This window comes from Acanthaster planci, linkage group LG02 (assembly GCF_054643075.1).
Source record: "Acanthaster planci isolate LZ-2023a linkage group LG02, COTS_SCS, whole genome shotgun sequence".
In the NCBI taxonomy this organism is placed as follows: domain Eukaryota; kingdom Metazoa; phylum Echinodermata; class Asteroidea; order Valvatida; family Acanthasteridae; genus Acanthaster; species Acanthaster planci.
The window spans coordinates 22232334-22245561 of NC_141778.1; the positions used below are offsets into that span (position 1 = coordinate 22232334).

Sequence of the window (13228 nt, forward strand, 5' to 3'; positions counted from 1 at the left end):
CTCATCGCTTGTTTGACAAGGGTTGACCCAGAAGTTTTAAGATTCATTTCAGACCAACTTCGCAGCGCTGCAAGATGGAACATTTTCTCTGCTGAAATGTTAACCTGGCAAAAAAAGACGTGGTAAACCGAGCACATACTGCCTGCTGGTGTGTGGTTAGTGTTTACATTTTAACTTTTATCCTCAAAAGCAAAACAGTACGTTGTGAGCTCAGTGAAATAGGTTTGAATGTCTTGTCAGCCATACGCTTGACTACTTTTGTTTCAGTGTAACACGGACCATTTTGTGTTGTTGACTCAAGAGCTATGGCTAGTAGTACACATGTGTGAATGGGAATTAGCTGCAGTTAGTAGTTATTGTCTCTCATAGGAGCCTGTGTTGCTTCAGCCCCAGCAATAATTTTCACATACAGGATGTTTTTCTTGGTGACTTAACACTGATCTGGGAGCCTCGTGGGAAGCTTGGAAAACCCAACATACTGTACAACTGCATCCGAATCTGTTGTCTACAGCTAGGCCTAGGTCTTGACTCCATTGAAAATATGCATAGACCTGCTGACAATAGACGTAGCCATAGCTCTTTTGGACTTAACCTAAACAGTAAAAATGCTGGGGACATTTTTTTGCCAATGAGGGGTACCAGGTGAATCCCCTAACTGCTGGGCAAACAGATTACTCAACCGCAATTTTTCTGACCTGATGTAGAGGTAAACTTACTACTACTCGTTTTTCAAAATGGTTGTAAGATTTGAAGCTTTGCATGGCGGAAGAGACATGAGAAATAGGTTTGCGGGTACACCATGGAATCAATCTCCTCTGGGCGAGGTGTGGCTCTTTTCACCGGTTCTTTTAAGAACCACACCCCGCCCAAAAGAGATTGATTCCATGGTGTACCCCCAAACTTATTCTCAAAATGGTTGTGGAACATATTCTTTGTACAGCCACTTTTTTGCGCAGCATTTTGATCTTTTTCTCTAAACAGTTCAGCAATTTACCTGGTACCCCAGGTAATTTTTTTATGTACTGCTAGGGTACCAGGGGGTTCATCTTGAAATTTGAGTGATATGTTGTTGGAAGGTTCATCTTGAAATGTTACTGTGTGTGAGTAAAAAATTTCAATCATTCAGAGAAGAACAGCTGAATTGGCAGAGCAATGGGTATGGGAAGTCCATCCCTTCTTAGTGGTCCAAGGTTCACATCTTTGTTGGGCCATTTAGTGTTGGGGTTTCTGATTGTCACATAGGAAATGGTCACTTGCTGATGTTCCATGAACTTGCTGCAGTAACAGATTCTGCACTTTGCAGATCAGGTTAACCAGTAATCTGATACCTGGTACCTCATCCCAAAGGTTACAGCTGGTACCTCATCACAAAATAAGAGCTTGGCACGCAGAAGTGTTCTGAACCCCATTTCAGTTACTTGGATTATCAGCATCACTTGCTCAATCATTGTCATCTGTGTCAGGAATTCCTCATCCCCTCCCAGTTCTCTGTCTTTTTTAGGGGGGGTGTGTAATGACTGACTCATCAAGTTATGTAGAGGTCTGTCACCTTTATCTTGCTCCATAATCCCCCTGTTTACAAGTCCTCTGGACCCATGGTTTTTCTGAGGATTTGGAACCACATGCATTTGACTGGAGCTACAGGCTTTGGGTTTCTGGACAAGGGTTACATTGTGTCAAATTGCATACACATGGAACTGCAGTCTGGTAATTTTTTTTGAATAGAATGTATGTGATTGCCATTTCTGCAGTAAAGAGCATTGTCAAATGCCGGAACATGCCAAACGTACATATTGCATAGAGAGCAATCACATTTGTTTGAGGATTCACAGAAACATGAACTCGGTGTGCTATCCATGTTTATAAGCGTAGCCTAAAGTTCTCTAGAAGATGCTTGCAATATTTTCAGTTTTCATCTGTTTCATTTCATCTCAGTGAATCATCACTCATTTGTGAGAAAGTTACCAATCACTAGTGGAAAATGACCAGATGATTCTTGGAGATACCAAGCCCTGGATGAGCGATTCATCAAACTTTATCATATATTCACAACACTGCAGCCAGATAAGAACCCAGCATCTTTATGGTTTCTTGATTTTTCCGGTGAGAAAAATATGTTATGAACACTGAATGATTCACATGAAACATCAAAAGAAACTTTCATAAAGTGTAAGAAGGTTTTAGTCTTTCAAAAGCACTGTAATTGTAGGCACCACTCTCATGCCTATTCCTTCCTCCATGTGCCTATTGAGTTGCTTTCTTACCTTATTAACCAAATCTATAAATCAAACATGATGTATGTGAAGTTTATAATGGTGACCTACATGAACATTTATTTTATACGCTTAGCAAAAAAGAATGTATTAGCTTAAGTGCATTGGCTTTTTTTTTTTTCAAACAAGATGAAATCTGAATCATAGATAAATGGACAGCTCTTATTACATAGGGGGAGACGAATTGTCCATCCATTCATAAGCTCATCACTGAGTAGGCTTCCTATCTCGGCGATCATGATACATACCCCCAACTGCTCCCTACCCACCATCCCCCAACCCCCATCCCTCAACAGACTGAGTCACTCCTGGACTGCATTGACATTGTGGTACCAAACTGCATCTGATGAGAGTCCTGCTCCTCCTGCAGAGGGAGGGGAGGGAGTCCGTAATCAGACAGGAGGCAGTATAATACCTGATCACTAGATAATGCCATTTGGCTGCGGTCATAAATCAGCGGTGCCAGGGCCTGTGATGCGGAACACTGACGATGCAATGACTGGCAATTTGTTCCAGTTGAGGCTGATTGTAAATCATCCCTATGTTGTAGAAATCCCCCCCCCACTGAGTCTTCCACCCCTTCTGTCATTTTGACTCATTCGTCTTCATTTCCACCATTGGTTTTCCCACACAGTGTTGGTGATTTCCAATTAAACATTCTCTTGAAAAAGTTCCGAGATTTCTTCCTTTTTCTTCAAACAAATGGCACTTTTTGCCAATCTTCCTGCCATTGTGGAAGTCTCTGTTGATAAGATTGCATTGCATCTGAAAATAATTCCAGTTGTTAACGCAACATGGTCAATCCCCCATGAGCTACAGGTACTGCTGTCGTCAGTGCCATTGGAAATGTTTTATCTAGCCGCTCTTTAGTTGCTCTGCAATTTGGAAAGCAGAAAAGGAAGGAATCTGCAATTGGGGGACTGAACTGCATGGATTTTGTCTGTGGCTGATGATTGCTTCCCTCTCATATCTTCCCTTGGGCAATATTCCGTGATTAAAATTTTGTATCTTCTGTCTTTATTTTCTTGGCCCAAATTGCCGATTCCTGGCACCACTTTTTAATCAACGCTGTGTGTCTTCTTGAAAAAAAAAGTTCAGTAGAAGTATTTGAAGTACTCTCATTCTTTCACCAACAGATCACCACTCATTAGCACTCATCCTCTGTTTGTCTTGATGTGTCGCAAATGAACAAGCAACAGTTTCTTCTCATCTCTGATTCCTTCTTGTTTTTCCTGCTGAAAATCGCCCCCCAGACGCCAAGAGCCACCTTGTGTAATCCCGCTGCTCTGAGCATATCTCAGTTTTCGCTCCTTTCTCATTAGTCACGGTTGCCAGGGGCAATGTCGGTAATCCCCCAATCCATTTCAAGGTGGGAGTCGCGAGCCCCCTCAGTCACAGGGAGCCCTGCATACCAAACCACCAGACAGGTCGGCCAGGCAGGGGATTAGCAAGACACATGGCAGGGACTGATTACTGAGCAGGGGAGGAGGCAGGGGAAGATCGGTCTAGTATTGTAAATACTGGGGGTGGAAAGGAACAGTACCCAGGCAACTATGCACAAGCCTATGTCAGAAGGGTGTGAAGTTATCCATTAATAAAAGACCTTGCTAATGTGGTGTCAGTATTTGACAGGTGAGTCCCCAGGCCTGAGGTTGTTTGTAGTTTGTGAGGGTAACTGTACAAGAGGGCAACCACTGACTGTGAAACATGTATCAAACTAAATAGGCAAGGCACAACAGTTAGCACGCCTTGCAAAGGGTTGAGAGTTGAGAACTATCTTTTCAGAATCAGAAAAGAAGAATTACTCCTTCCGTAAGAAAAGTCTTTTCTCACATCATTCAAAATGTTACAGAACATGGGAAAATATATTGACTGGATATTTTAATTGTCATGATTATTTGATTGAATTATCTGAATGTTTTTGAGGGATGAATTTCAATGTTGTAAAGAAATGTTCCTGTCTAAGAAACCAGTAGTTTTACTTTATAGTCATACAATTTAAATGCATTGTGGGTTAGAGGGTTGGATCTGAGTTAAGTCTTACACTTTTAAAATCGCTGGAAATCTCTTTGAAAGTACCGAAGGAAATTTTCACATGCTTTCCAGCAGTAGCCCAACTTTAGGTCTCACTGTAAAAAGTGGCTAAGGTCTCTGCAGTGAAATGATACATGGTAAATTTCTTTATTCAGGTTCAGCCATTCAGGTTTCCTTTCTTAACTTTGTAACTTGCTGTTTTCAGATGCACAAAACACATGCTTTTACCTGAGCTGAATTTTCAGCCAATGGAAGCTAGTCCTATTTCAAGCAGTTTGATTGGTCCCTTGGTCATGATAATGGGAACTTGCAGGTGACTTGGCTGACACCTGGGCCATTTGGAGGGCCACTGTTTATTGGGTGGCTTTTATTATAGCAGAGTCTGAGCTAAAGGCTTGAAAAGAAACCTTTGTAGTGTGTCTGGCTATTGTTGTGAGGACAATAGCTCCCTGGTACATGAACATCATTGGTTGATTGGGACACATTGTGTTGCTCTTGTAAGCACCTCTGTGCTTTGAACTTTGAAGAGACATCTTATTACAGGAAGCCTGTCTTTTACACTCTGTTGGTAAGTTTTTGGAACATGGACTTTGTCTTGTCTGCCATATGGTATCTTAATTGGAACTCTGGCAGGTCGGTAACCTGAATCTGAGTTGAGTCATTGAGGACATAGTTAGGAGTGAGTGCAGTGATCATTGTATTGTAGAAAGGCAGGAAATTCTTCATATGTGCTACATGTTTTACATTATTTAGTTTCTCAGGTAAGATGAGAATATCTGGAGTGTGTATTCATCTCAATATTTTTGCAACATACTTAGAATTGCCAAACTGGGGTTCATTTGCGGAAGAGGGTATTTTGGGGAGAACTTTTCTTCATAATATTTTTTTCCCTCAGGCAACACAAACTACCTTGACAAGCAAGCATCATCACAGCTTGGTCAGTGTCACAGCGATTTCCGCATGGGCGCCTTCCTTAGAAGCCCCTGCATAAGGAGAGATTACTAAATAACTATCCGTTAAAAAGGTTGTCTGAATAAACTCCCGGGATTGATTATGGGATAAACGTCTTCATTTCCTCCTGTTTTTCCTGTTCACTTATATATTTCCCTCTCAACCTCCCCCCCCTCCAGAAACTGCCAGCTATCACTCTCTGACGAGTCAAGGTGAAGGGGTCAGAGTGCCCTACGCAAGACCTCCCAGCTGTGGATCTGATATAGACGGAGACACAGAGAGTGTAACTGGGACATGTGCCGATCAACTCATCATTGAAGCAGATAACTTTCTGCAGGTAGGAAAAGCTTGGATGTGGTTAATAAATTGATAAATTAACTGCAAATTACTCTGAAAACCTAAGTTGTCACACATTTCTTAAAACTAAGCTTTAGGTCCAAACCATAAAACTATATGTAAAACTAGAGCGCTGACTCATGTACAAAGTGATGCCTGGTGGGCACATCCATGTTTGTTCACAAACTTCTGGAAAACTTTAGATATTTTACAGCTTTTCTTTGGCTGTCTGTATTCTAAAACAATACATCATCAAAGCTGATACGCAAAAACTGAACACACAATTTGCAAGTGAGAATTTCGTTTTGCACTGTAGAAATAATGCAAACACTTGTGTGCATGCGCTGCAGAAATCTTTGCCCTAACATTTTTTGAAATTGGATTTTATTGGTAACCAATGAGCATTGTATTTAGAGTACATAATTTGACATTCGTTCTATCTGATTTCCAATATTCCATAAGTATTCACATGAATTCAAGATGTCTGTGGCCTGGACGGCGTCAAATATTCTCAGTGCATTGAATGAGAAGTTAGTGCTGTAGTGATTTATTATAGCTCTAGCCTTTCCCTGTCTGCCAGTTTCTTGCATTTACCAGTTCATGTCTGATGTAGCCATCTGACATAACCATCATAATGAAAGACAATTGGATGCTTAATATGTACATTTTAGGACAGCGGTATTATATGTTTGCTCAAGTTAAGGCAATGCAGGACAAGACACTAGGAAAATAAAGTAATCTAAGATTGCCAAAGAAAATCAGAACTTTGTATTAAAAGTGGTAAAATGAAGTAGTGACTTTTTAAAAGTACATAATAATCACAGACACCACAATTGTTATATTTGTATTCGTGAAAAAACAGTATACAAGATTTTTTTAACAAATGCTAATTGTAATGTACCTCAAGTTATAAATGCTCAACTTAATAAGTCTTTGTCAAAGTAACACGTATTTTTCAACATTGTTGAATTGTTACACCCACCATATACTTGAAAAAGGGTGATCTGTTTTGCAGGATGCAAGGGTTACCCAGTTATAATTATAGTAGGGTTACTTGAGGTTTTTTCTCTACATCGGTCGTGCTAATTAACAGCAACACAAAGTCAACATGCGTCAACACATGATAGTAATGTCAGCACACCGTCAACACACCCAAATCACGTTCTAAGTTAAGAGAAACGCAATTCGATAGCAATATAATGCCTAGAATACAATTTGGCTAACAACAGTAGGAGACATTTGGGAGGAAAAGCTGTTTTATTTCACGAAAATAACACCCTCCGCACAACCACGAAAGACAGTAGCCATGTTGCCTCGATCAGACGGACCATACCCTTACACTACAGGGGGTCACCTTTATACAGTAAACCATGGTACGGTCCAAATGCCGTGAGAAGGCAAGATGGCGGCGAACAGCGGAGCTGCTCAGAGACAATTTTTTTTCGTGTGAAAAAACTCCCTTGAAATGAAGTAAAATGTAAACTCAATCAAATAGAAATTATTCCTAAGTGTATACGTTACAGTTTGATACTTCTGTTTTCAATGCATTTTGTAAGTGTTAACGGTGTGTTGACGTTACGAGCAATGTGTTGACGCATGTTAACGGTGTGTTGACGCTGATTAGTACGACCCCTCTACATGTAGGCCTCGAGCTTTATTTTTCAAATCTGTTGACAACAATACAGTCTGAAATATTTGTACCTCTCACAAATCAACATCTATATTGCCCATCTGGTAAGAGTGCAGGAATACAGTGGCAATGTTGCGCAACTTATGCTGATGTCATTTGAGCATCATTGCCCATTTCCACAGAAACACTGTCAGATTGCAGTCCTCTGAACATTGCTTTTCATTTTTATGTGAGAAATCATGCGAATCTGGATCTGATTTATATGATTGATTCCTACTTGATTGTGGAAATCCACTGGAGAGTTGGAGAATCCTCTGAAGTCGCCTCGAAAGAACGGCAGTCGGCATTTTTCATTTGGGTTTGATGAATTTTCCAAATGACGGGTCAGGGGCAGAGGGGTCAGTGACCTTTGCAAAAGTTTGCACAGACTGGGACCTTATGTTTACAAGGGATTTGATATTTTACATGAACAGACCCAAAAGTCTTAATTACTGTTTCATGCCAAATTAGCCTTCAATTATGACCCACTGTACAGTGTTAGATAGGCCATAACATCCAGATTGTTTGTTTCTCGTTTAAAACTGACATTTTTACATACATGTACATGATGAATTTTCTCAGAGCACTGCAACCAATTTGATTTTTTTTGTCAGTACTTCAAAGTGATTTTTTTTAAATCCTGTTCACTAGACCTATCCTAGTTGTTTTAAGCATTGTAATAACAGTTACCACACCCTTGAACTGTTAAAGTTTTTGAATGATCAATCAGCAGCTATATGAAGTTAAAATTTTCACTTCATCTCTGGAGAGATTTGTCTGTATTTCTGGAACTCATCAATTTACAGTAAGCATTAATCTATACAGCACTAAAAAAAAAACACAATTCCCCTTCAAAGCAGACTGATTCTTTCCAAATTCCTGCAAACCGGTCATGACAGACAAGCAGGAAAGATGCATCACATCCCAGAAACCCTTGGGGCATATGAAAAATGACAAATCTTCCCCCCCCCCCCACTTCTCCTCTAGTGATCTACATACAAAGGGGTCGTGACCTCGGAGCAATTTAACAAACTTCCCCCAAGTTTTTTAATTGTCTGTTCCCTTGTTTCAGTCCGCAGACGGGAATACAGCGGGATCAGAGAGCAACGGGTCGAGTTTGACACTGACGGAGACGGAACTAGAGCAGGAAAGCCCGCGACACACGCCGGCCAGGAAAAGAGGGGTTCGGGGAAAGCACAAAGGCAAAGGTGAGTAGGAACACATGGTCTCCAGATTAGCATGATCAGTTGAACTTGTTTAAGTTGTTGTGGGCAGTGCATGCCTGATGGTTCATGCAGGTAGTTTTCTGACTTAGCCAGTTTTAGGGAAAACTATAATCACACATTCATGTGTTATTGTTTATAGTTACTTTAATGTCCTCTTTATTTCAGTTTGTTTAATATATTACAGCATTTGTAATAAATACTGTTTGTGGAATTGTGACCTGCAGTAATTTGTATTTGATACTTCTGGGCACAGTGTGCATCAAACACTGTGATGTGGCTGTTTTATGTTAAAATTTTTAAATTTAGGTTAGAGCATATATTTCTTGTTGCTTCAGCTTTGATTCACATATACATGTATCTCAGATTATAATTTTCAAAGAAAATTTGAAAGAATGTTCAAAAGTTCAGGAAAACTTTTAAAAAACGTAGCATTACACTCATGTATATGTATGCCACTATTTTGTAATCACTTGCCAACTCAAAAGGTGTTCAACGTTCCATTTCTGTAACCTCCCAAGCTGTAAATTTTCTTCCGCCATCATTTTGCCCGTCACCACAGTCATTCAGTCGTTAACAAACTGCCATTTCCCGTTACCAGAAAGAGAAAATTACATCACAGTTCCCCAGCACTGTTTACATCACAATTGTAGAGGTTCTCCTCTTTCCCTTATGTGCTTTGGTGTTATGATAAAATGGATGATTTATCCTGTCAGCCGCCAGGGGATGTCATAACAATCTTTCTATCAATCCGGTTTCCAGCTCCCAATCTGATCAGAAAAAAAATAAAAGCCTGTCGTTTATTTATGTAAGGGTCTGGCCAGCCATTGTAAAAATAACCTTGTAGGGCATGCCATAAACACAGTGCATTTGCAGCGAAATACGGGATTAAATATTCAGCAAATATGTGAAAGGTACAGGCTCAGCCAGATTCGTTTGGAGAGAGACACTGGCCTCTTCAACCATTTTAAATATTATAAACATTTTCTTTAAGGATCATTCATAAAAAGTACAGGTGGCCCTTTTGTGTTAGTCAGTTGGTTCACAAAATCCCATACATTAGGTTACCACCATTGGATAATTTGAATGACCTGTGCAAATCAGGATCTTTCTCAGTAAACAAGCAGACAGTAATGTCAAAGATCACTAGATAACCCAGGCTTCATTGTGTCTGCACTTGAGTGCATTCTTCTCTATCTCACAAGGATGCTGCAGGTTTTTGCACATTCGCATGAAAAATTCTGGTGCACATGAACCATTGTAAATCCCAGGAAATAGTTGCTGGCAGTACCCGCTGACTCAAACCAGCCAGCCGACTCCGGCAATCTCGGTGGTCGAGTGATTAAGACATCTGCACTAGTAAGCAGGAAGTCGTGGGTTCGAGTCCCACCAGAATACAGTGTTATAATGCACATCAGGCAGGGCAAAAAATCCTAAATTAATTGACATCTCCCCGGCGTAAATCCATCTTTGGAAATAAACCATTGTGTAAATGTGAATGTGGCCATGACTGGCTGTCACGAGACTGCCAAACACTTCCATCTGCTGTTCTTTCACTAAGTACCTAGCAGTAATCCTTCTTGTCTCAACATGTGCAGTGGACATTTGTCAGGAGGCTAATTTTCATTGGTAAATTGTGATAGCTTTTTTCTCTTTGTGGATTTGTTCAACCCGTTATTCCATTCAGGTTTCTTCTTCTTATCTATTGTTACTCTTTTTCTCTGGGCAGTTATCTTACTGACCATCATCTGCTGTTGATGTAATGCTTGTAACTTCTGTCCAATCAGCCATGCTGATGTCTTAGGTGCTTCCTGTCTGGAGTCAAGACTCCACCACAGTGTGTGTCATCTGACAGAGGGATTAACTCATTAGAGAGTCTTGAGGTGTGGGGGCAGGAAGCAGCAGAAGATAAAGACCTTTTGCGGGGGAGTCCTAAGATTCCAGCGAGTTAATCCCCATGACAGATTTGGGAGCGTGTTCCCTGGAAAAATGATGTGATTTGTTGACTTTTGGCTTAGTTCCCTATCAGTTGGGGGATTAACAACAGAATTCCAACACTGTTACCTGTGTTTCAACAACCACACTTGTTTATCTTGACTGTCGCTTCTATTGTGTTGTGTACATGTGTCTGCATGTTCACTGTATGCATGAAGAGGATCTGGCAGTGTTGGCAGACAACACCCCTCAGGCAGAGAAAATTCCAAGATTGTATGTTCAGACCTTAGTTTACTTCTGTTGTTCAAACATTTTCTTCTTAACTTGAAGCCAGTTAACTTTTATAAACTACAGAGATGCTTTTTAGAGGTGCAAGTGTATGTTTCATTTGGAGGAGCACAGTTACATCTGTAATTTGTTTCATTTAAAATTAGTCACTCAAATTTCTCGAATAAATTAAGACAAGTTGCAACCTTCAGAAAAAACCTCCTCTTAACTATTCCAAACTGGATAGGGGTTGAGATTTTAGGACACCCCCCCCCACAGTGCCCCAGTTTGACATGTTCCTCATCAGATGAGTCATCACAAGCATGCCAGTGGAGGTGAAAACTCTGGCTTCTGCCACACTCAAAACTTTCTGGTGGTTTTTACTCATTGTAACCAGGGAAAGAATATCCGGTACTCATACAAAATGCGGAAATCAATTACACGTGTGGTTATCATTTTTACTGTTGGAATGAATCTCAGAGAATTTGAATATGGAGCATTATTGACAGTAAGTGTGTTGGCCCCTCCAATGGAAATTGCCAAAGATAGGGAGTGGGCCAGGAGAACATTGTCAGATTAGCATATGCAAGAAAATAAAGGTTGCATGTTGCTGGGACATGCATGGTCTTAAGGCCCTTAAACTAAAATTTGTCTGAAATCTATCAATTCCAGAAATTTTCATGCTGGCCAAACTGATGCAGTGTTCCAGGTCAATAAAAGTTGCCCCTTAACTTGAAAAGTCAACCAACTATCAGTCAGTGGTTGCCTGCTCTTTTCTTTAATGATGGTTTCCCTCCCCTGAGCTGGCCCCTCCCATGATATTTTAAGCCCTGAGTTCTATTTTGTCTGCATTCAAAATGCCATATGACATGGTGGTTGTAAGGAGCAGCTCTCCACCCTTTGATGCACAAGAGTACAGTTTGAATGAATCATTAATTACTCAAGGCAGTGTCAAAATAGGAGGTCAGACCCCCCACAGAAGGGTGTGGTAGCCCCTCTTCGCACCTTCCGCTGACAGCAGCAACCTTTGGAGAGTCCTAATTGACCGTATCACTGCTCAACAGCGTTTACTTGGCTAAACACCCCTTTGGCTTAAAGTGTGCTTGCACTTAATGTACACACCACTGTCCTATCAAGTTCCCATCCAGGAACAACTTTGCCCTGCCTTTCTTTTCCACATGTACTGGCTGACCTGACCAGTCACAGCCAAGGGAATAGTTGTTCGATTTTGAAGGTGACCAATCACAATTGAGACTGGGAGCATTTGGACCAATCATAGGGTGCTGGCAGCTCCAAGGCTTTTCTGGAACACTCTGTCAACACCCATTACACGTAATGTTGCAACCTACACGGACGAGTGTCACTCAGTAGCATGTTGCACCCCACCCATTGCAAACCCTTTGGGACTTGCCGTAGCTTAGTTTTTGTTAACTCACTGTGCTTGGCTTGGTGTAGGATTTTGAGGTCGATAATACTGTTTCCATTTTTCAAAAGCTGTGTCCATATTGTGACGCAGTATGGATGTCATCAAACTGTGTGCACCTGATATTTTTCGAGCCCCTAGCTGTATGTTTCAAAAAGATACTAGAAGAGTGAGCAAACCTAATCACTAAATAGGCAGGATTTGCCACTGGCTAGTACTGGTGCCCTGGTTCTGCTGGATTGCATGCTGCAGCAAGGGAACCTGACCATGGAATATCCAGGACATCGGAGTATCGAAGGATTGGAAAACGCAAAGTTCAAACCCTGTGTCCACGCGAGTTCCAAGCTTTGAATGCCCACTGACTCTGCACGACTTCTTCCCCCCACAGGTAAAAAGACAGCCAAGCAGTCAAAAGAGCCACCAGCACCTGAGCCACCCATTCCCATGCAGCCAGTCCACCCTCCTTCCAATCACCCAACAGACCCTACGTTTGAGCCCCCGACCGACACCCGCCCACAGCCCTCCCAACAGGAAGAGCTCTTCCGCCGCTCTCCCGTGAACATCAACTACACCCCCACTCCCCACAGCAACGGGATGGGGATCCCGCCGTACTACCATACGCTGGACCGCAGCGAGGGGGAGCAGGAGACCACGTTCCATGGGACTAACTCCATGCCAGCTACCAACGTGATTACAAACCCCATGCTCGGCATGACTATGATCAATTCAACAATGCCCAGCAGAGGTAAGGTCAAGGATCAGATGAGAGTTTGTCTTTTCAATTTAGTTTTCTTAGATATTGCTGTAATCTGAAGAGGGAAACGCAGACAAACTCAAACGACAGGATGCAGAAGAGACTTCAACAACTTTATTCTTGCACTGCCTGTTTATATACACCTATTTACGATAATGGAATTACCCAAGTGTGAAAGTATGGTATAAACCAGTAACTCCCAATCAAAAATTGAAGGTGTGGCTAGGTACAATACAGTAAATATTTATTTATTACACAGGCTAGAATAGGACAAGATATCTAATCAAACTTTGCACTGCATTAAGCTGATCCTTATTGACTGGATAAACTTTTTCATTCAAGGCGTCACACCATTTCAAGCTA

The 13228-nt window shown here is 41.3% G+C and overlaps 1 protein-coding gene across 1 annotated transcript in view; it reads left to right on the plus strand.

Moving 5' to 3' along the window:
• LOC147800020 (teneurin-3-like) overlaps positions 1-13228 on the plus strand; it is a 73162-nt gene that overhangs the window by 38093 nt on the left and 21841 nt on the right. The window contains 3 exon segments of the mRNA XM_087132513.1: positions 5438-5595; positions 8336-8471; positions 12500-12856. Coding sequence (XP_086988639.1) covers positions 5438-5595; positions 8336-8471; positions 12500-12856 — 651 coding nt within the window.